This window comes from Mastigoproctus giganteus, chromosome 11, assembly GCF_048544385.1.
Source record: "Mastigoproctus giganteus isolate SK-2022 chromosome 11, ASM4854438v1, whole genome shotgun sequence".
NCBI lineage: Eukaryota > Metazoa > Arthropoda > Arachnida > Uropygi > Thelyphonidae > Mastigoproctus > Mastigoproctus giganteus.
This window is the reverse complement of record NC_143585.1, coordinates 60261065-60288822: the sequence shown is the minus strand read 5'-3', so window position 1 is coordinate 60288822 and position 27758 is coordinate 60261065. Positions and strand designations below refer to the sequence as shown.

The following is a 27758-nucleotide window of genomic DNA, read 5'->3' as shown; positions in this document are numbered from 1 at the left end:
TCGTAAGAGCACCCCTTTGTTCCATTCACTAATCTTGTTGCCCTTCTCTGTACCCGTTCCAGCAGCTCTACATCCTTCTTGAAATGAGGCCTCCAGACCTGTATACAGTACTCAAGATGTGGCCTAACCATTGCCTTATACAAGGGAATAATCACCTCCTTATCCCTGCTAGAAAAATTCCTGTATATCATTGACAAGACACCATGAGCTACTCTTGCAGCTCGTCTGCACTGCTCAGAGAACTGCATATCTGCCTGCACAATTACCCCCAGGTCCTTTTCATTCTCCACCACTGTCAGTGTAGTACCGCAGAGTTGATACGTTGCTCTGGGGTTACTGTTTCCCATATGTAGTACTTTACATTTTTCAATGTTAAACTTCATTTGCCACCTCTCAGCCCATCTGTTCAACCTTTCCAGATCCTGTTGCAGCAGCATAGCGTCAGTAGTGTCCTTAACGACCCTGCCAACCTTTGTATCATCTGCAAACTTGGACATTAAACTTGATATCCCATCATCAATATCATTCATAAACACCGAAAACAACAACGGACCCAACACTGAACCTTGAGGAACTCCACTAATAACATTAGTCCACGTTGAGCAGTGTCCATTGATTACCACTCTCAGTCTTCTGCCACTCAACCATCCCCTTATCCATAGCAGCAATTTGCCTCCAATGCCACACTGCTCCAATTTGTGCAGCAGTCTTCCATGTGCAACAGTATCAAAAGCCTTTCTAAGATCCAAATGTATAATATCAAAGTTATTCCCTGCATCCAATTCTTTTGTGACTACATCATAGTATCCAATCAAATTGGTCAGGCAAGACCTGCCCTTAACAAAACCATGCTGCGTCTGAGCTATAACTGAATTCTTGTCTAGATGATCCTGCAGTGCTTCTTTAACCAGTGCCTCCATTAATTTACCTGGAACAGAAGTTAAACTAACAGGTCTATAATTACTTGTGTCAGCCTTTGATCTTCCTTTGTGAATTGGGGTTACATTTGCACATCTCCAGTCTATGGGTACCTCCCCTGAGTCCAAAGAAGCTCTCATAATTATGGCTAGGGGTTTGCATACTTCCTTTGCTGCCTCCTTTAATATAACTGGATAGATCCCATCCACCCCAGGTGCCTTTTTTATGTTTATCCTCAACAATCTCTCCTCCACTTTCCTCTCAGTTATTACAAAATCATCCAGCTCACTGCCAATGTTTACTTTACCTACATCATTCTCCTTCCTGAATAACTCCTCATGCGTGAATGTAGATGCAAAATACTCGTTTAGATTGTTAGCCACCTGAGCAGGATCCTCAACTGTTGAACCATCAATATCCAGTGGACCAATCTGATTCATCCCTTTCCTTCTCGAGTTCAAATATGTAGGAAAGGGATGAATCTGGACTAGATTTAATAGTTCCACCAAGACTGTATAGATTTAATAGCTGGGTAGGTTACATCAGGTAGGAATCTTCTTGTGACAATGCCCAGTGTTGAGGTATCCCATCGAGTTTGCCAAATGTTGAAGAGCTCATTGTAGCAATGGATCATCTCAGCCTTGGGGTCGCCATCCAGGTAACCTCAATATCAAGGATTCTCATTGGGCATTCTCATAATTTGGAAGCACAACCCAAGGAAGATGACGTATAGATCGAGCGGAAGTGCTCCCGCGATGACCTGAATGGCAGGAGTGGAGACCGTTCTACACATTTGACAGATTGCCATTAACATTGACCTCTGGATGATTCCAAGCTTGTCTCGCATCTTTACAAGAGTTACCCGATGGAACCAGGCACCGGCTGCGTAGGTCACAATTGGTAAAAACATTGCTTTGTAATACAGCCGTAGGGACTTTTTGGAGAGTCCCCAATCATTTTTAGAGATGCATATGACAGCTCCTGAGGATCTCTTAACTTTGTTTCTTAGGTGAACAAGATGTGGGAAAAGGTGAGTTTGTGGTCAATAATCACCCCAAGTACCTTGGTTTGGCTGATGATTGGCAGTTGAGCATTGAATATCTTTACCTAATTACATAGTTTGTTTAGGGCAATAGCCTCAGTTTACAAAGAAGTTAACTAATGTATAGGTTTGTGCTACAGCATCGTGTCTATACGTAGTGAACTACTAAGTAGTTACAAAATTGGCATCATTTAAGTATATCTCATATTGTTATCTCAAAATTATATAGTTTGTAATTTTGAAATAACATAACCTAACTGTTGAGAACAATTAGAAAGAATGCAGAGTAAATAAAAGCAACTTTTATAGCAGGAACAACTCAAAGTGTAACAAAAGACATTAGATCAAGACACAAAGAATTGGAAGAGATGGAACGTCTGTTATCTGTTTGGATAGATCAAAAAAACAAGAGATCAGGAACAAGTCTGCTTTTGAAAAAAAGCAAAAGCATTAGCAATATTTTATTACATAAAAATCGTACATAAGTATTTTATTACGATTATTTATTGCATTTGGTAATATTTTGGTTACAAATGTGTGTTCAATCTTGGGTGGTCAGCACTTAACCCTATTTTTTCCATAAGGTGATATTTATATTTCACGAGGGTTTCTAGGAACACAACTACTGTGTTATACAAGGAGTGACTGTATATATTATCAAAATTATTTTTTGCATCCAGTTCCTTTGTGACCACATCACATTATGCAAACAAAATTTCCCCTTAACAAACCCATGCTCTGTCTGGGCTGTAACTGCAGTCTTGTCTATCTGATCCTGCATTACTTCTTTAACCAGTCACTCCAGTATTTTCCCTAGAAAAAAAGGTCTGCAATTACTCCTGTGCCCTTTGATCCTCCTTTGTGAATTGGGAATACATTCACACTTCTCCAGTCCGTGGGGACCTTCCCTGTATCAAAGGAAGATTTCATAATTATGGCTAAGGGTTTGCTTACTGCCTCCCTTAATATAATTGGATAGACCCCATCTACCCCAGGTGCTCTTCTTATGCTTAACTTCAACAATTTCTCTTCCAGTTTCCTCTGTTATTACAAAATCATTTAGCTTTGTATTAGTGTTTGATAAGCTTCTGGCCACCACTTCCCTAAAGAATTCCTCTCATGTGTGAATGTAGCTGCAAAATGCTCATTCAGTTTGTCAGCTACCTGAACAAGATCATGAAGAGACAAACCATCAATGTTATATGGATCTATCTGATTCAACCCCTTTCTTTTATGTTAATATAAGAATAGAAGTCTTTGCTACTTTTTGTTGGCGTCGTTTGCCAAATATTTATTGAAATCTGCCTTCACTTGCCTAAAATCCTTTATGACTTGATTACAGACTATATGGTAGATATCTACCTTAGGAATCTGTGTCACCTAATAATTTATATGTATTCCATGCATTTTTCTTCTCCACCATGTCTCATCAGTTTATCTGGCATCCATTTAGGCCTAAACTTCAAACAGTATTTCTTAGTTGGTATGAAAAACCTAGTTCTATGATTATTTCATTGTATATACTATATGTCAGTGTTTCTCAACCTTTTTTGAGCCCCACGATAGTGTTTTTAGTAAATACGAATTTGTTGACATGTTAGTGGCCCATACTCATTCAATTAAACTATACAAATTCACTGTCAACTAAGATTGGAAAAAAAAAAAAAAAAAATTGTTATTGCCTGCCTCTTTTCTGTTTCTGAATATATTTTTTGATTTTATTATATGTCTAGGATATGGCACATGGGTCAAGATTCAGTAGCGGGTACAGCCAATGAGAATGAAGGGAATGACTTTTCACTAGACAGAAAGCAGTAATTGCATTAAGGTGGCTATCCAACCAGTTTTACAATTTATCCTTGCAGTTCATACAGTTACCGGTGAGTAGCACAGTGGTTTTAATCACTGCCCTTCCTCACCATGTAGAAAAGGCCATACATAACGTGAGGACTCTTTATCGCACTGTGGCTAATTAAGTTGGTCTACAGCAAGCAATGCCTATATTTTTTTTTAAAATTTTGTTCTGAGATCTGTGTTCACTAAGAAATTTTTTAAAACATTAAAATGTGCTTTTCTTATGAAAACATGGTGAATACCTAAGAGCATATAATAATCAGGTAAATTTGTGACCAAATGGGACAAGTGGGCTGGTAGATCCCTGGGGTGTGACTACTGTCCCCCCAGGGAGACATCTATCTTTAAGTCCTAAAGTAATCTATGATCAATTTGTCTGTTTTTCAGCCTGAAAAAACCTGAACCTTTGCTTGAGGAAAGGTAATTTCTTCTATTCCAATGAAATGTGTGAAAGGGTTACCAGGCATAATGTGCAATAAGAATGGAATATAAAAACCGGAAATCTGGGAAATATGGAAAGGGAGAGCAAAAATTATCCTTCTTTTTGGGCACTGCGACTCCTCTCCCCCCCCCTACGTGCACTTCGCCAGTCTTGCCTTGGTGCACTGCAGTTCAAGTAAGAATATCAGTTCTCAATGTCCATTAGACATTGGGAACTGATACTAGACCATACCAATTTAGACTTTAAGACATCTTACGGGGGGAGAAGAGTGAGCACTGCGTTATAAGTGAAGGAACCTTCTCTGTGTACCGGCGACACTTCCCGGATATTCTTTATTCTTAAAAGTTTAAACATGTAGTATATCAAGTGATCTGATTATTATAGAACTTAACAGTATGTTTATTGTCATACAGCAAATATAAAGCTATTAACACTGGTGAAGTTCACTGATAACGTACTTGCGTTTCGGCAGATTTTCCACATTGCATTAGTGCCAAAATAAACGATTTTATTTAAACTGGCATCTAATCATCACTTTCAAATTGTCAATTGTACGAATAAAGAAACTTTCTGGTATAAAATCGGTACCGTTGTAATAACAGCAACACGTACTGAAAGAACTTACTCTATTAATAACACAACACAAACACCACATGTGCCCATCTAAACAGTTAATAACGTTAAGTTTGTTAATAACAAAGGCAGGCGATTTTACATCGATGTCGCCAACTCCTCATAGAATTCGCACAAAACAAAAACAAAAAAAAATAGAGAAAGTGATCAGATTTAAAAAAATAAAAACAAGACACATACGTGATATGCCAAACACGCATGGAAATCATGAACACATTACTTCTACATAAGTACACTCTGTGACACTGAAATTGCAGCACCCAGAAGGAATGATCGGAACTGCATGCAAAATAGCAGGCCGAGGAGTTGCGCAAGATATGATTAAATACAAATTATTATTACTATTAGCTATATGGCTCAAGGAAACCTTATGTTGCAACAGCCAAAAAAAAAAAAAAAAAAAAAAAATTCCGAGTAACCCTGAGAGATAGAGATACAAACAAATATACAAATGATTAAAATACAGGACCCATCGGGGGAAGCTACGGCGCTATAAAAACCAACGTAGAGAGAGTAAAGTTCAAAGCAACGTGTATGTGATGCAGTTAACAGGCTTCTGTCCCATGGGAGCCGACGTAGCAATGCAAGGAGATTATAGAGAATGCTGAGACGTCATGACATGTATATCGGCGACTTCGACAGAGGACGGATTATCGGCCTTTGAGAAGCTGAATGGTCGCTTCGTTGCTTAGTGGACCGCAAAAATACCAATGTGCACAGATACTGGCAACAGTGGTTGTGAAAAGTACAAAATACTCTTCGAATGGGCAGTGGTGACTACAGAACAGGAGGATCGTCTTATCCGTTAACAAGTTTATACCGAACCTACTACCATGCTGGCTACAAACCAACGAGCTGTGATGTCAGCTGGCTGTCACCCCATCACCCAGCGAATAATTGCACTCCGAGTCAGAACGGAGCTGCTATACATACCGGCCATTGCAATTATTATCATTTTAGGGCAGAGGAAAAGTCTAAAGTTGAGATGTGGGAAGAATAATATGGCTACAGCAGATTTTCAAAGCCACACCTGATTGCAAATGTGCCTCTGAGGACAGCTTTGTGAGCAGGAGCATTGTCGGCTATGGGGCGCACACCTTTTTGATAGCTTCCCGCGACACTTCAACTTGATAGTTCCTCTTCACTTTCTCAATAGTTTCTGCACTTACCAGCGATGCTGTTACCTTTTGAAAGGTAATCTGTAAGAATGATATCTTCAGGGTTCCCGAAGACTGTCATGACCTTCTTGGAAGGCAATTAAACCTTTTTTTTTTCTGTTTGGTGATATGACCTTTTGCTAATGTGTTTTGTTTATGTGTCAGAGTGATGTACCCAGGATTCATCCATCGTCACAATTAGCTGAAAATATCATCAGCTTTCTCTGTACAGAGCTTCAACAATTATGGAAACACTACTTCCTATGAAGCTTTCGATTATTGTCAAAATTATTGAAATGTTCACAAAGTCTGCCATGAAGAGGGCAAAGTCCTGCACCCACTAGAGACAGTGCTATACCAGTGGGTGCAAGCAAAATCCCGTACCCACAGCTACCCAAACTTAGGGTACCAGCATAGAGAAAAAAAATTAATAAACAAAATCATAATTTAAAAAAATAATAAATAAAACAAAAAAGTAAAATAAAATAAACTAATTTTTAAAAATTTATAGATAAGAATAGAAAAAAAACATTTAAAAAATAATAATAAAATAAAACGGTATTAAAAAAGTAGTAAAACAAAATAAAAAAATATATATAGATAGATACAAAGTAAAAAAACATACAAAGATAGATACAAAGTAAAAAAAAAAAAAAAAGTAGGGCTACCACCTTATACAGGGTGATTCACTACCAGTGCGACAAACTTGCAGGAGGTGTACAAAGACGAATCGGAATCACATAGCATTGCAGGGTCCGAAATGCCTTCGTCATGCGGGAGGTCGCGAAAACAAAAAAGCAAAGAAAAAGAACAGAAACAGCAACTCGTTAGTGTAACAGAAATCATTTTAATGACAAGTTTTACTTTGGCAAAAAGCCATGCTACAGAAGGTGTTCGAAAGTTCGACCAGAAGCAGTCACACAGGCTTCACGGCGCCGCCGCATGGAATCCCTAACATTCTGGAAGATTCCTGGCGTGTCTCGAATCTCCCCGGCAGCTACAGAGATGCGAGCGACGAGGTCTCCAACTGAATCAACGGGGGTCTCGTACACCAATGTTTCATTTGACCCCAGCAGAAGAAATCCAGGCATGACAGCTAAGCGATCTAGCAGGCCAATGAGCCGGACCAATGCTGTCCAAATTTAACGTTTAGGTGTTGGCAGACGTCATTGGTGTAATGTGGGGAAGCCCCATCATGATGGAACCACATTGAGCGGCACAGCAGGCCGCTCAATGTGGTTCCAGCCGCTCAATAAGTTCTGGCAGGACTTGCTGTAGAAAGATCAAGTATGCCCTACCGTCCAGACGAGGGGGCAGAAGGTACGGTCCAATGAGGTGGTCTCCAACAATGCCGGCCGAAACATTGAGTACACGAACAAACATTGAGTACACGAACGGCCCAAACAGAGTACACGAACACGTGCAACTCAAGGGCATTGAGTTGCACGTGTTCGTGTACCATGGGGGTTCTCCAAAGCCCACAAATGGGCGTTATGTTGATTGAAGGTTCCCTCTCTTGTGAAACTTGCCTCATCCGTGAACAATACGGACGCAGCAAATGCGCTGTCTGCCGCACTCTGTTGAAGAAACCAAGTAGCAAAAGTCCTCCGGAGTGGATAATCTGCAGGCTCCAATGATTGGACTCGTTGCAGATGGTATGAACTCATTTGGTTTGTTGACAGTATCCTCCATACAGTGGATTGGGAAATACCCAATTGTTGGCCTATCGCTCGAGTACTCGTACTCGGATTGCCTTCTGCAAGACGTAGGATATTCTCCTCATTGTCTGGCGTCATCGGCGTTCGCTCTCGATTCATGGTACCGCTCGTGAAACAACCAGTCTCACGTAACCTTCTGTGCACACACGTGCGAAAATCGTATGATGAAGAGCACGCCTGTGCGGGAAACGTTTCTGGTACAAGCGCAGAGCGGCGCGCCCGTTCCAGTCCGCAGCTCCATACGCGAGGTGCATGTCGGCCAGTTCATTTGAACACTCGTCCATCCTACTGCCTCGGGAACCGGTTCGCAAATGCTGACTTTCAGCGGGATCGCTGTTCACGCGACCTCCCGTTCAACGTTCTCTACCGCATGACGAAGGCATTTCGGACCCTGCAATGCTATGTGATTCCGATTCGTCTTTGTGCCCCCTACACCACCTGCAAGTGTGTCACACTGGTAGTGAATCACCCTGTATATGTCCTAGAAGTCATGTATTTAATGCAAAAAGGCCCAATGCTGTTGTCACTGTTGCGCACTTCATTTGTTATAAAATTTATAGTCATATATAATTAACTTCAGGGGGCTCACATCTGGTGAGTACGAGCTTGGCACACCCAGGATTCTGAGTTGGATATCATTATTCCTCTCTTTCTTGGTGATTCCCTTCCATTTACGACTCTCTCTCTCTCTCTCTCTCTCTCTCTCTCACTCAGGGGTTACTCCGAATTTTTTTTTTTTTTTCCACTGGGGCAGAAAAAGCTTCAGGCTTCCTTGCACCATGTGATCAATAATAATAATACGACATTACCACAAATAATACCACGTTACCTTGACAACGATGGTGCAACGCTGGAGGCTATCCACACAGCTGTATATTGTGCTGCTATAGCAGCCATTAGGATTAATGGAAAAGAAACGAGACCAGCAGCGGAAGAAACGAGAACAGACAGAAAGAACCGCCATCTTTGGAAAGAAGACTTCAGCAGAAAATAGAAGAATTAAGAGCCAAGATAGGTCAGTTGACCCAGTACCAACAGGGCAACAGAAGTAAGAAATTGATTTGAAAGGAGAAGAGCGTAATCAAGAGAGACAGCGTTTACATGTATAGTATCTTCTGTATAGCGGCTCCAGGAACATAAGTTCATCTCCGCCCTGTTATTCTGTAATGATACAAAACTCTGTAGAGCGGCCAGAAACGTGTAGTGTTATGTTTGTGTATATTACGTGTTGTTTAGTTGTTTCTGGCCTCTTTGCCACCGGGCAGGAGATCTACTGGAAACTGCCCGGTGCCTGTCTACACCACGAGGAGGTGGGCCACAACTAGATATGTCCTTAGCCAAGTGGAGATAGACCAGTGTGGGATTCAGCCGGTTCGCCAGAACGGATACCTAATTTTTTGTTGAATTCGGCGAACCGGTTGTTAAAATGGCACTTGTGATCAGGGTTCTCTCTAAGGTGGGCGCCTGGTATTCTATGCCATTTATTAATTCAGCAAGAAATTTTCGTTTACTATCGATAAAATGAAGAAAATGTATGTTCTGACTGATGTTTATCAATGGTATAAGCATAGTGCTTTGCTTATAAAAGTTTATGATATGACCACACGTGGACAGAACCAGTAAAAATATTCAAATATATTGGCACATATCCACTCCTGCTCTATAATATATTAAAATAAAACATTTTTAAAATTTTTTGCAGTAGCCCTTAAAAGGATGAAAAGCAACAGAGTTTGATAGATTTTTTTCAATAAGAAACCAAAATCAGAATTTGTTGTATTAGAATTGGAATTGGATTCAGTTACATCACCAACAATTTTCGTTGAACTAGTTGAATTGGAAAAATAAGATGCAGAGACAATATGCTCTTCAGTTTTGGAAAGTTTAAATAATTGTTGGGCTAGGTAGTTAACTAATGTTAACTAATGTTAACTACCTAGAAAAAAATTTAATAGGATTTTGCTCCGATGGTGCCAGCGTTATGCTTGGGAGAAAATCTGGAGTGAGCACTAGGATTGCAAAAGTGTTTCCAAACATCGTCTGCTGACGAGGCTACTAGTGACGGTCGTGTTCAAAGCCGCTAAGTGGATTTTTCTTATTTATTGATTTGAAATTATTGTTTTTCTAAAACTTTTGATTTAAATTTAGTAGTATAACATTATTTTGTGATTTTTTGATTAATTTAGTGTATTTATTCTTTACTCGGCCTTGTAAAAGTATCGGTAAGGGTTTCCACGTGTTCGTAACTACCGTTACCGTTAGTAACTTTCCCGCCATTGTGATACCGTACTAGATAGCGTTAGTTGAACTTCGTTAGCAGTTAAATTGTACGTATAAATAAATACATATAACGACTTAGATTACAAACGTAATATAATTAATAACATAACAAAATTAATTAATAAATTAATAGAATCATGACTCAGACCAGAGCAGCAAAGCAAAAGGCTCAAGCTAATGGAAGTGCTGTGGCTCAGAGCAGAACTGAGGGGGGCAGTTGTCCTCTGACTCACAGCCTTATAAAATGCACTGTTTGCTTGATGTTTGCAGAGCAATCGGGTACGGGACATGATACTGCCAAGGGGGATGTCTTTGTGTGTGCGCGATGCAAGGAGTGTATCGATATCAGGCAACAACTCGGCGTTCTTGTGGGCCTATATGAGAGCTTGAAGGACAGGGTGGAGCCCTCGAAGAAACTAAATTGAGGGGCCCATCAAGCTCTCAGCTGCCCACATCAACGCCAGAGCTTGCACTTGGGCATCGCGTGACACAGAGACAACCCCTAAGGCAGAATGCGCTGGTCCCGAAGGAACTAGTAGTTGTTGGTGACTCTATTGTCAGGGAAACGGGGAACATGCTTTGTAAAAAAGATAGGTGGAACAGGACCAGGGTATGTCTGCCAGGGGCAAAGGTTGATGACGTTGTAGAGCGAATATCATCTTTTAAGGGCACAAAAGGTGATATAGTTGTACACGTTGGCACTAACGATATTAAGAGTAGGAGACCGGCAGAATTACTTAACAAGTACAGGTCACTGTTGAACAAAAGCCGAGAATTAGGGTTGAATTTGAAAGTGTCTGCAATTCTGCCCAGACACGATAGGAGGGAGTATATGATGAGAGCCCTGTCGATCAATTCGGCCATGGAAAGATTGTGCAAGGCTCAAGGGGTAGAATTTTTTTCAGCCTGGACTGTACTTGTTAACAGGAGAGATTGCTTCTACAGGGATGGGATACACTTAAATAGAAAGGGTGCAAGAATATTTGCTGATGCTATCGAGGCAGTGTTAGGTGGGTCGGAAAACTGCTAGCTTGGGGGGAGACAAAGACCAATAGATTGACAGTAGCCACTGGCAGAGGTGAAAGAGATTCTTGCACTGCTTCTATTAGAATGAGCAGAAGCCTGAAAAACAAGATGCATGGTATTTCAGAGACTGCTGGGAGCCATTGCGGTACAAGTAAACACATGGGTTGTGTTAGGGTAGCTAAGAATAGAAACAGGTGCAGGTATACTTGCGTGTACACCAATGCTAGGAGTTTAGTAAATAAATTTGATGAATTTGAGGTATTGCTCAAAACATCGAAGGCAGATATTGTTGGGATATCAGAGACGTGGTGTCACACAGATATAAGGAATGCGGAACTGCAATCTGGGGAGTACAACGTCTACAGAAAGGATAGACAGGATAGGAAGGGAGGAGGGGTTATGTTATTAGTTAAGAAACACATAAAAACCAAGGAAGTGAAGCCAGTCGACATCGCTGGACAGTGCAGTGTGGAGTCAGTTTGGTGTGACATAAACATTGGGAGATCAAAATTGAGAGTAGGAGTGTGCTATAGGCCTAATGACTCTGATGAGTATAATAAGGAACTGTACAGGGAAATAGAGTGGGCCAGTAAATCAGAGTGTCTTATAATGGGAGATTTTAATTTCCCAGATATTGACTGGAATTTGGGGGCTGGTTACTCACACACTAGCAGGACTTTTGTGGATTTATTGGATGATTGTTTTCTACATCAGCATGTTCGGGAGGCAACTAGAGGGAGTAATACTCTTGATTTGATTATCAGCAGTGATTCTTCATGCATTAAGAATCTGCAGATAAATGAACCACTAGGTGGCAGTGATCACAGTGTGCTGAAGTGGGATTTACTCAAAGAGGTAACTACCATTAGGGGTAAAGGGAAGGGTTATTGCTTCCGTAAAGGCGACTACGATGGACTGAGACAGTATTTAAATTCTATACAGTGGGACCAACTGATGATGTTACCAACAGCAAATTCAAAATCGGAAGCATTCAAAGAACTTATCTTGGAAGCTACTAGGCTTTACATACCAACTAAGAAATATTGTTCAAGGTTTAGGCGAAAATGGATGTCAGATGAACTAATGAGGCATATGGCAGAGAAGAAAAATGCATGGGATACATACAAATTAACACATGACACAGAAGCCTATGATAGATACAAGTTGATATGCAACCAAGTTACAAAGGAGGTTAGGCAGGCGAAGGCAGATTACGAGAAATCCTTGGCAAGGGATGCAAAGAAAAACAGCAAAGAGTTCTTTACTTATGTAAACTCTAGAAGGAAGGGGGTGAATCAGATTGGTCCACTTGATATTGATGGGTCAAGTGTTGATGATCCTGCTCAGGTAGCTAACAAACTAAATGAATATTTTGCATCGACATTCATTCACACATGAGGAGTTATTCAGCGAGGGGAATGCCAGAGGTGTATTCAACTCTAGCAGTAAGCTACAGAATCTTGAAATAACTGGGAGTAAAGTGGAGGAGAAACTGTTGAAGATAAACACAAGAAAGGCATCCGGGGTGGATGGGATCTATCCAGTTATATTAAAGGAGGCAGCAAAGGAAGTAAGCAAACCCTTAGCCATAATTATGAGAGCTTCCTTGGACTCAGGGGAGGTACCCATAGACTGGAAATGTGCAAATGTGACCCCAATTCACAAAGGAGGATCAAAGGCTGACACAAGTAATTATAGACCTGTGAGCTTAACTTCTGTTCCAGGAAAATTAATGGAGGCACTGGTTAAAGAAGCACTGCAGGATCATTTAGACAAGACTTCAGTTATAGCTCAGACACAGCATGGTTTTGTTAAGGGGAAGTCTTGCCTGACCAACTTGATTGGATACTATGATGCAGTCACAAAAGAACTGGATGCAGGGAATAACTTTGATATTATATACTTGGATCTTAGAAAGGCTTTTATTACTGTTGCACATGGAAGACTGCTACACAAATTGGAGCAGTGTGACATTGGAGGCAAATTGCTGCTATGGATAAAGGGGTGGTTGAGGGGGAGAAGACAGAGAGTGGTAATCAATGGACACTGCTCATCGTGGACTGATGTTATTAGTGGAGTCCCTCAGGGCTCAGTGTTGGGTCCATTATTGTTTTCTGTATTTATAAATGATATTGATGATGGTATATCGGGCTTAATGTCCAAGTTTGCAGACGATACAAAGGTTGGCAGGGTTGTCAAGGACACTACTGACACTATGCTGCTGCAACAGGATCTGGAAAGGTTGAGCAGATGGGCTGAGAGGTGGCAAATGAAGTTTAACATTGATAAATGTAAAGTACTACACATGGGAAACAGCAACCCCAGAGCAACGTATCAACTCTGTGGTACTACACTGACAGTGGTAGAGAATGAAAGGGACTTGGGGGTGGTTGTGCAGGGAGATATGAAGTTCTCTGAGCAGTGCAGAAGGGCTGCAAGAGTAGCTCATGGAGTATTGTCAATGATATACAGGAATTTTTCCAGCAGGGATAAGGAGGTGATTATTCCATTGTATAAGGCGATGGTCAGGCCACACCTAGAGTACTGTATACAGGTCTGGAGGCCTCATTTCAAGAAGGATATAGAGCTGCTGGAACGAGTACAGAGAAGGGCAACAAGATTAGTGAATGGAACAAAGGGGTGCTCTTACGAAGAAAGGCTTAAGTTTTGCAAATTACAGTGTCTGGAGACTAGGCACCAGCGAGGTGATCTGATAGAGGTGTATAAAGCCTTGAATGGTTTAAGCATGCTCAATGCTGATGGGATTCTTCCTCTAGCTCAGAAAAATCACCTGAGAGGGCATAAATTCAAATCGAGGAAAGACAGATGTAGGATAGACGTGCGGAAATTTGCCTTTAGCCAGCGGGTGGTTGGTTGGTGTAACAAACTTCCATCCCTTGTGGTGGAGGTTGATAGCCTAAATAAGTTTAAGGCTCAGCTGGACAGGTATTTTGAACGAACAGAGGGGTGAAGTGGAAGTGGGTTTTTTTTTTTTTTTTTTTTTTGGCTGATGCTGCATAAGCTTGCTTTCTTGCATCAAATGCCTCTACTAATGCTAATGCTAATAATGCTAATGCTAATAATAATATGGCACTGTTTAAATCATCGCCTCCATCTTGTTTTAGATGATTCGATAAAGGAAATAAAGCAAGTAAATCATTTTAAAATATTTATTGATAAGATATATATTATTTTTCATCAATCCAATAAGAACCAAATTGAACTTTCCAAAATGTCCAAACAACTTGGAATTGAAATTATAAAGATTGGTAGAGTTTTGGGACCAAGATGGGCTGCCTGTAGTTTAAAGTCAACCCTAGCTGTGTGTCGCGCTTATCCAGCGCTACATCACTGTTTTTATTCATATAAAAAGTACTTAGGTACGGCTGCCCGTCTTGAAAATATATATTTTATGACTGATTTGGCATTGATGATTGATATTTTAAGCGAAATTTCTCTTCTTTCAAATGCACTTCAAGCAAGAAATATAGACATAATAAAGGCTGAAAAACTCGTGATAAGATCTATTAAAGCATTTCAAATGCTTGGAAAGGAAAAGGGTCCATACGAAAAAAAAGTTGAATTAATTACTTCAGAAACCTTCAAAAATATAAAATTTGTAGAAAATTATCGATTTGTTTCGGGCTTCCTCGGGAAAGACTTTTATAAAACATCGTAACGAATTTGAAAAAAAAAAAAGAAAAAAAAAAGACTACTGGATTTTGAACATTTAAAAGCAAGTTGTAGCCAATTTCAATATAGGAATAAATTACAATTTCTCAATTTTTTGGAGCCAGATTACTGGAATATTGAAGAAGTACTAGTTCCATAGAAAGCAGCTGAAGAACAATTGCTCGTATTTAATGACATTTTTAATTACCAAATTGATATTAATGATTATCCAGTTTTCTTGGAAAACGTTTTAAAAAATTCCCAGAATTATGCAATTCCTGAAAGTGTTCAAAGAGCTAAAAATATTGTCAGAACACTTGCTGTAAGTTCAGCAGAAGCGGAAAAGGGTTTTTCAAAGATGAACATATGTTCAGAGAAGAGAAGTCGCCTAACTGTTTCTAATATATCAAACACAATGACTATTAGTCTAATCGGCCTACCTCTGAAGGAATGGGATCCTACTCCTACAGTGGTTAAGGATAAATCACTCAACCGATGATGCTCGGATAAAAGCGAAGAAAATTGCAAGCGAGGACGCCAATCAAGAAGCAATATGGAAATATCTTTTTATTATTATTATTATTATTATTATTAGCCATATGGTACAAGGAAGCCTGAGGCTTATGCTGCACCAGCCAAAAAAAAAAAAAAAAAATTCCCAAGTTACCCCCCTGTGTGTGTGTGAGAGAGAGAGAGAAGTAGAAAGACATCACCAAGAAGAGAAGAATGATGATATCCAGCTCAGGACCCTGGGTTTGCCAAGCCCATACTCACCAGATGTGAGCCCCCGGGGTTGCTTAAATAACAGTTTTATTGTTTTTTGTCAGGTATTATTTAATATTTTTTCATTAATATTTTAAAACTTTCTTATATCATAATCTAGTTTTGTGGAGCTCTTTTATTGTTCTTATTTAAGCATTAACTGCATGAAATAATAAACTACCTTTCGGTATATAGTTTTTTTATACTTAGAACGGTCATTAGGGCAGCGAACCGGTTGTTAAATTATTTGAATCCCACCACTGAGATAGACCATTACAATTTGTCTGCCATGAAGAGGCAGACAAATTGTAATGTCCTGCACCCACTGGAGATAGTGCTATACCAATGGGTGCCAGCAAAATCCCGTACCCACAGCTACCCAAACTTAGGGTACCAGCATAGAGAAAAAAAATTAATAAACAAAATCATAATTTAAAAAAATAATAAATAAAACAAAAAAGTAAAATAAAATAAACTAATTTTTAAAAATTTATAGATAAGAATAGAAAAAAACATTTAAAAAATAATAATAAAATAAAACAGTATTAAAAAAAGAAGTAAAACAAAATAAAAAAAAAATATATATATAGATACAAAGTAAAAAAAAAGGAAATTATTAATAAAATAAATAATATGAAGGTGAAGTAAAATTATATAAAATGAAATAAGATAAAAAAAAAAAAAGTGGCCCAGACTTTCTTCAATTACCAGCTAAAGAAAACAGAAGAAAAAAATTACACAAAAGTAAATAAATAAAATATATTAAAAAATAAATAAAATGAAAAAAAGAAAAGAGAAAAAAAAATATCAATAAATTTAAAAGAAAAAAAAATTAGATAAAAAAAAAATAAAAGTGAAATGTCTAAGATTGGACAAATCCCACATCCACTGTAATACCAGTGGGTGCCAGCAATCCTCGGGTTGCCTGAGGGGATAAAAGTAAAAATAAATAAATAAAAATTGGATTTATGTGGTCTTCTAAGAGTTATTCAAGATGGCAATATTTTATCTTTGCAAGACACCACTCAGTTGAGGTTGACGACATTATTGAAGGTGGTGGAGGCACCGTAGGAGGTGAAACTGAAGCAGGATTGGCCAACAGAAGTTTTCTTCTAGCAAATAAATCATGATTCCAAGGTGTGAGGCAGATTCTGCTAGATGTTTTTCGTTGCCAGGTGAGAAGGTGTTTATATGGTCTTGTAGGGATTTCCGTAGGTCAGCATAAAGAGGGCAGTGATAGAGCAGGTGGTTCCAGTCTTCCAGTTAGACACAGAGGCAAGAATCGGTATTCCTTATTCTGAACTGAAAGAGTTTGGAGTCTAAAGAGCCGTGTCCAGTTATGATAAATGATGTGTAGAGGTTTGCAGAGAACCATTTTTCTTGTTGGCAGTAAAGCAGACGTCTGGTATAAATTTATATGTAGTTCTGCCTTTAGGGGTTGTATTGCGTCCACAGCAAACATAAGTCCAGAAATCAGAGACTTGGACAAATTGAAGCAGAACCTCCTTGCACTCAGCAAGAGATTACGCCGATACAAAGAGAAAGCTCCCAGAGGAAAATAAACAACCGAATCTTCAATGAGGACCAAAGAGCCTTCTACAGGAAACTGGGAGAAGATGAAAAACAGGAAACGGACCACCTGAGAAGAAGACGATCGAGGAATTCTGAGGAAATATCTGGAGCAGTGAAGTAAGACAAAACAGCCGAGCTCCCTGGATAGAAGTAGAACGGAAGAAAACCAAGGACGTACAAGAGATGAGAGAGAGTGGAAAATTCGAGAAGAAGTAAAACAATCGATCAGGAACACCAACAACCGATGAACCCCAGGAATTGATAACATCCACAACTACTGGTACAAGAAGCTCACTTGCACACAGAAGCACCTAGCAGAGCAGTTCACTAGAATGATAAGGCACCCGGACACAATCCCGAAGTTTCTTACTCAAAGTGTCACATATCTGAAGCCTCGAGACAAAGATACAAGAAATACGGCGAAATACAGGCCAATCACACCACCCCCAACAATGTACAAGATCCTGACCAGCTGCTTGTTTGTTTCTGTTGTTATTTTCTTTTTAGGAGCATTAGCAACTAAGGCCATATTGCTCCGGGGATATGCGGTGGTTATTCCCTGACCTTTCCGCATCCTCCGTATTTGGTGGTCACGGACTCGAACCCCGGCTGACCAGCTGCATAACCATGAAGATATCAGGCCACTTAGAGAGAGTCAGAACATAATGGCCGAACAGCAGAAAGGATGCAAGCGGCAGAGCAAAGGATGCAAGGAACAATTAACCATAGATGCCGCAGTTATCGAGCAAGTCTACAAGAGCGCCGCAACCTATACACGGCCTACATCGATTGCCGCAAGGCCTTCGATTCCGTACCTCACAGCTGGCTAACAGAGACCCTAAAGATCTACAAGGTAATCGGATAGTGACAAATTTCCTAGGAGCAACAATGGCGAAATGGAGTACCACCATTAAGATCGAGAACATCACAACCAGACCAATCCCCATCAGAAGAGGAAACTTTCAGGGAAATGCTCTGAGCCCACTGTGGTTCTGTCTAGCACTCAACTCACTATCCACCATGCTTAACGGCAGCAAATATGGATATAACCTCAAAGAAGGAAGAAAGAACCTGTACACCTTCACCCACCTGATTTACATGGATGACATCAAGTTCTAAGCGGCAACCGAGAAGCAACTTCAGCAACTACTCTGGATCACAGAAGAATTCAGCAAGGACATTAGGATGGAATTTGATCTAGACAAATGCCAGACCCACACACTGCAGGGAAATTAGTCGGCCGAAACGACCAGCTGCTGACTGGTAAAAAGATCGGAGCTATGACAGAAGAAGAGGCCTACAAATACCTAGGGATTATGCACACTTAGCAGTTAGAGCACAAGGAAATCAAGAAGTGCTGCCCGACCGAAAAATATCATCAGAGACTCAGAAGCCTGCAGAAAGCAAAACTGAACGAAGCGAACACAGTTAAAGCCATAAACACCTATGCAGCTTCAGTACTATTATTATTATAGTAAGGGTCCCCGTAAATGGTTACATCTACCAAAATTTATTTGTCTGTAAATTGCGTGTGTTTTCTGGTCGATTTTCCTGTTTGTTGGACGAAAAAACCCGTTTCTACGCGGAAAAAAAAAACGCTATCTACGCCTGAGACCGACTAACTCAGCCACGGAGTGAAAAAAGCCCACTAAAGTTTCTCGCGTCATCGACGGGATTAGAACCTGGGGGTTTTCCACCGGTGTGGGGAGGACGGTAACGATACCACTGCACTCCAGTACTAACATACTCCTTTGGGATCATAGATTGGACTAACACCGAGCTAGAGGATATCATGCGAAAGACAAGGACAAAAATGACCAAGAATCGCCAACACCACCAGAAGTCAGCAGTGGAGAGACTAACAATAGCTCGAAAAGTGGGAGGAAGGGGCCTGATAGACTCGATAGAGCAACAGAAAACAGCGATAGTTAACCTGAACTTCTCCGAGAACAACACAGCACCAGGCCATAAGGAAGATAGATATAACCTTGAATGGTATACCCACTCAAGGTTAGTGGTATACCACTCAACAGTGGGGTATACCACTGTTGAGTGGTATACCCCACTCAACCTATGCGAGGAGCCCCCTCCCGCCCAGACAGCACAAGAAACGAAGCTAGAAAGATGGGCAAAGGAGACATTTCATGGCAGACACTACAATGACCCCCATCAAGATCACATCGATAACATTGCTTCCAATGCATAGTTTACAAGCAGGACGCTCTTCCCCGAGACTGAAGGATTCATGCTGGCCATCCAAGACCAGGTAATCAACACCATAAAATAGAGAAAATACATCTCAAAGGAGCCAGGAATGTCAGATGACACATGTCGACGATGCCAACTGGCCTCAGAAACGATCCAACACATTACTGCAGGGTGCAGGTGATCAGCCAAACTAAGTACACTCATAGACACAACCAGGTAGCCAGGATAATACATCAGAAGCTCGCGAGGAAATACCAGTTGACCAAAGAAAGTAAACCATACTACAATTACGAGCCCCAGGCAGTACTAGAGATCCCAACCCACAAGCTGTATTGGGACCGCACCATATCCACCACTTTGCTTATTGGAGACTTGAAGTGGTGAAACCCATGTTTAGTCTCTAGAGCAAAGTTTCCGGCATCCCCCTTCCCCCCCATACTTCTCCTTCAACCCATGCACGGTACTAAGTACTGTAGGTTTTGATACCTTTTGTGTTTCGGGTTTTCATAAAAAAAAAAATAATAATAATAATTATAACGGATAAGACCATCCCACACAACAGACCGGACATAACCTTTGTGGCCAAAATGGAAAAAGCTACCTAACTGATTTACACAGCGGTGCCCAACACTAGCAATGTCCAGAAAACCACACAAATTGTGATTGCACTGCCAGAGTACACAATATCGGCGACGTGATGGGGAATGATGGAACCGCAGAAAATTTTAATTCTGAACACCTGTAAGATAGTTCCGTGTTCAGTAACACCAGACATTCCAACCACCCTGTGTACTTGGTAGCCGTACCAGTCACTAAGTGGAATCCCCTAATCAGGGAGAAATAATATAACAGCAATAATAATAATAATATCGGTCTTCAAGGACCGATATTATTATTATTTCTGCTCCATTTTTGCAGAATTTAGGCAACGGCAGGATTTTATGATGAGTTAGCATTCGTTTTCATGGATTATTGTGAATATTCACACTTGAATTAGCTTTACCAATATTTGACAGTTTCTTAAGACGGGCAATCCTACCCATACACAGCTTTTATATCCTTTAGAAATTTTATAACGGACCGTACATCAATCTTCTGTAGCATACCGTCCCTCAAAGAGTTCACAGCAGTGGTTCAGTAACCAAGCATCGGTTACTGAATAAATAATAAATCGGTTACTGAAGAATAAATACATAAACATTAATTTATGAATTTTGTAGTATATGCATTTTCCACTCAAAACATTAAGATTACCTACATACTATTCGATATATTCATCTCCTTCCTCCAGTACTTCCACCACACGACTAGACACAAACTCTCGAAGGACACTGAAAGTTACAGGTCTGTTGTACCATGTCGCCAGGCTGGCACACTTTTGATCAGTGACAGTCTGTAGTGTTAGGCCGAAACACTGGATCGGTCGAAACCACGTAATCCCAGAGATGGTCTACGGGATGCATGGCTGAATTCCATGGCCAAAGTAGCACTTGGAAGTCATTTCCGTGTTCGGTAAACAACTCTCGACCAACAGCGGTAAAGTGGCGGGGCGCATTATCCTACTCTAATACACCTGCTATCTGCGAATTTAGATAATCGCTGTCCTCCCCAAGGCAGAGGGGGGGAAAATGAGACCTCAATTCGAAACAATTTGACGACCCAGGTATTTGCGGGTTTTCAGGTGGTTGAATTAGTGGGTCTCAAGAGGGGGGGGGATACATGATTTTTTTTCTCCCGGAAACTTGGGTTTTCCGTCTAATCGATCAGAGAGACAGTCAATTTACAAGCATTATATATTGCGCAATAATAAGTTAAGTTGCCGATCGTACCTAAAACTATACAAAAACTAACCAACCAGAATAGACAGATACCTTGATGGTATGTACCTGATGAGGTATTAATTCGTGGTTAGCAATTTATTTTATTTTTATTTTTTTCTTGCGGTGCGTTTATAGAGGTACGATGGCTCAAAGGGATTTCTAGGAAAGAACCACCAAAAACACTACTTGCACCTACCTGTTTCTTTTGGAACAGCATATCTACCACACGGAAAAGGAAGCATGATTCATTGGAAAACTTTTTTCCAATTGTCAGTGGTCCGGATTTTTATTGAAGTATAGTGTGGGGCAGAGCCGGAACTACGATGGGATGAGTGGGACATCAGCCCCATGCGCAGCATTTTAAGGGCTCACTCGACCAGTTATATTTTAAAATTGCTTCATTTGTGATTTAAACAGTCGGACATCTGTTTAACGAACTTTTTATAGTAGGTTTACCATATCTATAGTTCAAAGGCTAGGACAAAATAGAAAAAAACTAGGTCATTTTTAGTTTTAAAAACGAGAACGTTTTATATATTTTAAAAATTATATATATTAGTGAAAAATTATTTTTTAAGTAATAAATTTGTTTACAACAGAATAAATAAAAACGCAATGTTTTTATTTAATATGTTGTATTTGCCACTATCGTATGTCTTCGTAAGGGGAGAATGAGAACCACGTTTTTGAATTTTTCTTAGACCTAGGCACACTTATACGCATGGTTAAGGGGACAAAATAGAAAAAAACTAGGTCATTTTTAGTTTTAAAAACGAGAACGTTTTATATATTTTAAAAATTATATATATATTAGTGAAAAATTATTTTTTAAGTAATAAATTTGTTTACAACAGAATAAATAAAAACGCATTGTTTTTATTTAATATGTTGTATTTGCCACTATCGTATGTCTTCGTAAGGGGAGAATGAGAACCACGTTTTTGAATTTTTCTTAGACCTAGGCACACTTATACGCATGGTTAAGGGGGCATACGCCCCCTTTCCCCCTGAATACACTCTAGTATTGATCGAGGTGCAGCGCACAGAATATTTAATGAAAATTCATTTTATAATGAGATGATTTCTTTAAATTACAAAAAACTAGAATGCATATGTAAAATCCGCGAGGACGTCCGAGTACGCCCTAAAAACTATTCTCTGAAAAGAAGATGTCTGTAACTCTAGATTGATTACCTGCATATAACGGGACCGTACTTATATTACTTTCGCTCCAGGCGTTTGCTTGCTTAATTCCGTCTCTGCCACGAGGGTGATGTAGTAAGTGGTGGAAAGGAAATGTGGAGAAAGACGAGGGCATCTATGAGGGAGGAACCCTGGGAAGGAGGAGGAGGAAGTGGAATGAAACGGTGATGCTAGAGCAGGCTAAATCTGGCATTAGCATTTCATCCCACACTTACTGCTCAAGTAAAGGAAGCATCGAATACTGTTACGAAACAGTGCAATCAGCAGGTTTCATGCATATGTCAAACAGGCAGCCGAAACCTATTGGCTAGCAGAGTGTGGATCCCAGACTGTCAGGAATCCGCCAATTATCTGCTACAAAATGTGTTTGACACCACCAATGGAAAATTTGAATCAGGGTAAACATATGAGGCATGTGTTATCTGATGAGCAAGCTCATTTTGAAGAGCAAGGGTTAGAGGTCATGTTTACAGACCCAATTTTTACTACATTAGAGATGAGTACATTGATAATAAGAAAATTTGGTAATGAAAGAACTTACGTAATAAATAAAGAACCATTACAGGCAGACGTACCGTGTGAGTTCATGCTAACTCCAGGACCATTGAAGTTTCTTTTTATATCACAACAAGGGAAGGTGGTACAAGGAACAATATACTTGGCAGGAAGAGATGAATGCAAGAGAATGGTTTGCATTTTTCTTATTGGGAACATTTGTTTCTTCATGCATGGCATGCTTCCGAAAATAAATTAAGTGATTTATAAAAGGAAAAGGATCAAGAAAGTTATATTTGAAATGGAGAGAGAGCAAGAAGAGTAAATGAGATAAGATACCCCTCTCCTTTGGTTAAAAAAAAAAGAGAGAAAAGTGTGCAACTGAAGTAAATCTTTCGTCTGAAAGGGAAGAATGAAGAATAAAAATAGATTTTCTTCTCTATCTTTCTCTTCCTATTCATAGCTACTCCGACTATGCTTCCTGAAAACTTCTGGAGGATTATGAACAAACTTTGATCCTTCCTCCTCGCTCCTTTAAGTTGGTGGTGGGTAGTAATGGCCAACAAAAGGCTTCGACCAAGACGAAGTTTCGAAGAGGGTGAAAGAGGCCAAAAACCCAAGTATCCAGTCAGCTGGGAATCATTTCTCCCCCCCTCAATGGATACCCATCAAGATTTTTGCAGGGCAGAATTATTGCTCCCCCCCCCAAAAAAAAACAGCTCATCAAGTGCTGGCAGAAGCATCAGGGAACGAACCTCACACACTCACTAAAATGAAAGGCTGGAGATCAAAGCCTTGGTGGTAGGTTCTTCCCTTACTGCACACCACACAACAGTAAAACTGGAGATTTTCTTAAAGGGGTGAAGTGTAGGTTTCTGCACATCACATTGAAGTGGTGGAGCACCCCTGCACATCATATCGAAGTGGTGGAGCACCCCTTTCAACCGGCCCTGATTCAATCTTCCCTAACCCAGATGACATCAACACATAGCCCTTTCATGCCATTCCCAGTTCCTGCTGACAATTGGGCTTTCATCGAAATACAGTTCGGCTGAGATGCTGAAGACACAGGTAATTACAGACCTGTAATTACCTGTTTGTCTTAGTTTAACTTCTGTTCCAGGGAAATTAATTTAGGCACTGGTTAAAGAAGCATTGCAGGATCATCTAGAAACGACTTCAGTTATAGCTTACACACAGCATAGGTCTGTTAAGAGAAAGTCTTGTCTGACCAATTTGATTGGATACTATGATGTAGTCACAAAGGAGCGATGCACAGAATAATATTGATATCATATATTTGGATCTTAGAAAGGTTTTGATACTGTTGCACAAATTGAAGCAGTGTGGCACTGGAGGCAAATTGCTGCTATAGATAAAGGGATGGTTGAGTGGGAGAAGACAGAGTGGTAATCAATGGACTTCTCTTCGCAGACTAATGTTATTAGTGGAGTCCTCCAGGGTTCAGTGTTGGGTCCATTACATATGGGAAGCAGTAACCCCAGAGTAAAGTATCAACTGTGTGGTACTACACTGACAGTGGTAGAGGGTGAAAAGGACCTGGGGGTAATTGTGCAGGCAGATATGAAGTTTTCTGAGCAGTGCAGACAGATTCAGGAGTAGCTCATGGTGTTGTCAATGATATACAGGAATTTTTCTAGCAGGGATAAGGTGATTATCCCCTTGTATAAGGCAATGGTCAGGATACACCTTGAGTAATGTATATAGGTCTGGAGGCCTCATTTTAAGAAGCATGTAGAGCTGTTGGAACGAGTACAGAGAAGGGCAAAAAGATTAGTGAATGGAACAAAGGTGTGCTCTTACGAAGAAAGGTTTAAGATTTGCAAATTACAGTGTCTGGAGACTAGGCACCGGCGAGGTGATATGATAGAGGCGTATAAAGCTTTGAATGGTTTGAGCATGCTCGATGCTAATGGGATTCTTTCTCTTGCTCAGAATAATCGCCTGAGAGGGCATAAATTCAAATTGAGGAAAGACAGTTGTAGGATAGATGTGTGGAAGTTAGCCTTTAGCCAGTGGGTGGTTGATTGCTAGAACAAACTTCCATCTGTTGTAGAAGTTGATAGCTTAAACAGATTCGAGGTAGAACTGGACAAACATTTGGAGGGAGTGAATGGGTGAAATGAGAAGGGGGTTTTTTTTTTTTTTTTTGAATTTAAGACTTTCTTGCTTTATGTGCTCTTGGTAATGTTAATGCTAATAAATGGAAGTGGTAACTTCCTCCAGCAGGCTGATGGGTTGCAAGTAACAACCAGTTTCATTAGTAGTGTTAATATTCCATCATGATTTTGCAATGGAACAACAAATATTAAATTTTGCTTTAAATTGGGAAAATTGAAAAATTTTAAAAACTATATATGCCAATGAAATGTCAAGTTGTTACCAGTGTGTTTGAATGGCATAAGTGGTTCAAAGATGGACATGAAGATGTTTCCAATGATGCGAGAAGTGGGCATCTGTCAACCTCTAGAAATAAGTAAAGAGTTGCAGAAGTTCAGGAAATTGAAAGAGATTGTTGTTTGACCCTCAATTTCTGACGAGTTGGATAAGAATAAGGAGACAATTTGTCTAATTCTGTATGAAAATTCAGGGAAAAGGGAGTTCTGTTCAAAATTTGTGCTGCACAGCCTCATAGATGAGCAGAAGCAACAGAGAGTTCATGTAGAGTTGTCAAGACGATCCTAATTTCCAGAAACTATATTTTCACTGGAGATGAGTGTTGGGTATTTCAGTATGACCCAGATACAAAGTGTTGGAGCATGCAGCAGACTTCAGAATCATCAGCAAGGCCCAAAAAAGTTTTGTTTATAGAGGTCCAGGAGCAAGACTATGCTGATCATGTTTTTCAATAAGGATGAGTCACAAGGATCTGCACCTGAAGGTGAGAGAATCAATGCTGCATTCTACATACAGGTGCATTTCCTAGCTGAGGCAGCAATTTTGAGAGAAAGGCAGCTGGTTCTTGTTGTACATCAATGTCCTCACCCATTCAACAGTTGTTTTGAAGACATTTCTGATGAAACATGGCATTGTACAGATTAACCAACCAACCTACCCTCCTGATCTAACATTAGGGCACTTCCTCTTTCCCAAGGTGAAACTGCTCTCAAACAAAAGATTTCAGGATGTTGTAAAAAATAAAATGTAACTGCTAAACTGAACATCATCTCTTTGGATGCCTTTGCTGACTCGTTTCAGAAACTTTTAGAACAGTGTAATTAGTGCGCTCAATCCAATTTTGAGCTCTTCATTTTGTTTTTTTTTTATCCCACTAGTCTGGGAACTTTGTTGAATTATTTTTTGCATAACTTTGTATATGCAAAAAGATAATTCACACACTACCCTTTTTGGGTCTTTATTTTTAAGTAAATATGATAATATGCAACAACTTTAGTTTTGAGGCTAAAAATGTGCAAATAGAAGTAAAAGAGAGACATGCAGTACTATGCACACAGTTAACCAGGGCCATCTGAAACTGATTGTCAGTTATGAACTTTCAAAGAAAAGAAAGTGTCCAGAGCTCAATGACTGCAGAGGAAATGTCAAATTTTTAACATCATATTACATAATATATTACTCAACTGTATTTTAATTAATAACTTTCATCATTAAAAGGAAATGCAATCAGTAAATGTGGCAAAAGGAAATCAGAATGAAAACTACTTATGTGATGCTAAAATTTGGCAATACAGGTTGCGGACCGAATGCCATACACATTTTTCAGAGCTCTCAATCAATGTGTGTTTATAAGAGCAACTGACTTCCATGTGTTTGTAAAATTTACAACTAAAAGAAATACAAGCACTTTTGGAATTCAGCACTTAAACAGAGTATTTTTGTAATTGCAAGGTACTTGCAGTTCACTGTACAGAAAAGTAAACCTCTAGTCAAACCATCTTGGTGGAAAGAGGAATAGTAGAGATAAGTAAAAAAATAAATAATAATAAAATAATAGGTTGAGCAAAATAAACACTTATTAGCCCAACTTTTAATCACAAAAATAACAAAATTCCAGTACGATAATTTTAATATTGATTACACAATTAAGTAACTAATATCAAGAAAAGTTACGTTAGGGCCTATTTTGAGGGGGAAGGGGGATTAAAAGTTTTTTTTTTTTAAAATTTAAATGTTCCTACTTAATGAGAGGTTACTTGCAATTAGAAGACAAAGCCACCTACCATTCATCTTTAGTGGACAGTCAGAGAGAAGACTGGCTACGTAACTGCAAAAAACCATAAGGAAGAACGTAAAATGGAAGCATTTCACTAAACATGATCGAAAGCCTTAGAAATATCAAAAGCAACTGCTTGAGTATCATCAAATGTTTCCATTAAATTTGTCCAAAGGTAACGTAAGCTAAGATATCACAAGTGGATTGACACCAAAGGAAGTCATATTGGTGATTTCTAATTAGATGGATGGTGTGAGACAGTATAAGAGTTGACAGTTGATTGATTTCTCCATTACTTTGGAAAGAGTTGAAGTAAATTATGTGAAACAATTGGAAAGGAATTTGGAAGGAAAAATTACAAATTACAGGAATTTGTAATTTTTTTTAGGAAATGGCTAGATACCAACAAATTTCCATGCAGAAGAAAAAATACCAGTGGAATAAGAAAGTGCAAAAACAGGAATAAGCTTAGAGTATAGATTTTGAAAAAAGAGGAGAAATTCCATCAAAACTGGGAGATTTTTTGACATTACAACTGTTCAGAATTTTTCTAATATTCTTCTGTTGGAAGGCCACACAGGACACTGAATGGAATGTTTAGTATGGTAGCAAACAATTCACCAAGATCATTGATGCAAGAGTTAGGGGAAATGTAAGACTAATAAATCACCTATTCCATCAGGTGGATGAATGAACAGACAGAAGTTGTGGTGAACAGTTTTGGCCAGAAACCTGAAGGCTGCAACCTTGGTGACATTAAA

General features: G+C 39.6%; 1 protein-coding gene across 1 annotated transcript in view; it reads right to left on the bottom strand.

Annotated features, from left to right (window-relative positions):
* LOC150078041 (uncharacterized) overlaps positions 1-4897 on the bottom strand; it is a 119978-nt gene extending 115081 nt beyond the window's left edge. Inside the window, exon 1 of the mRNA XM_090384439.1 lies at positions 4715-4897. Coding sequence (XP_090240565.1) covers positions 4715-4739 — 25 coding nt within the window. The 5' untranslated portion in view covers positions 4740-4897. The remainder of the gene's footprint in view (positions 1-4714) is intronic.
* Between the last annotated feature and the right edge of the window lie 22861 nt (positions 4898-27758).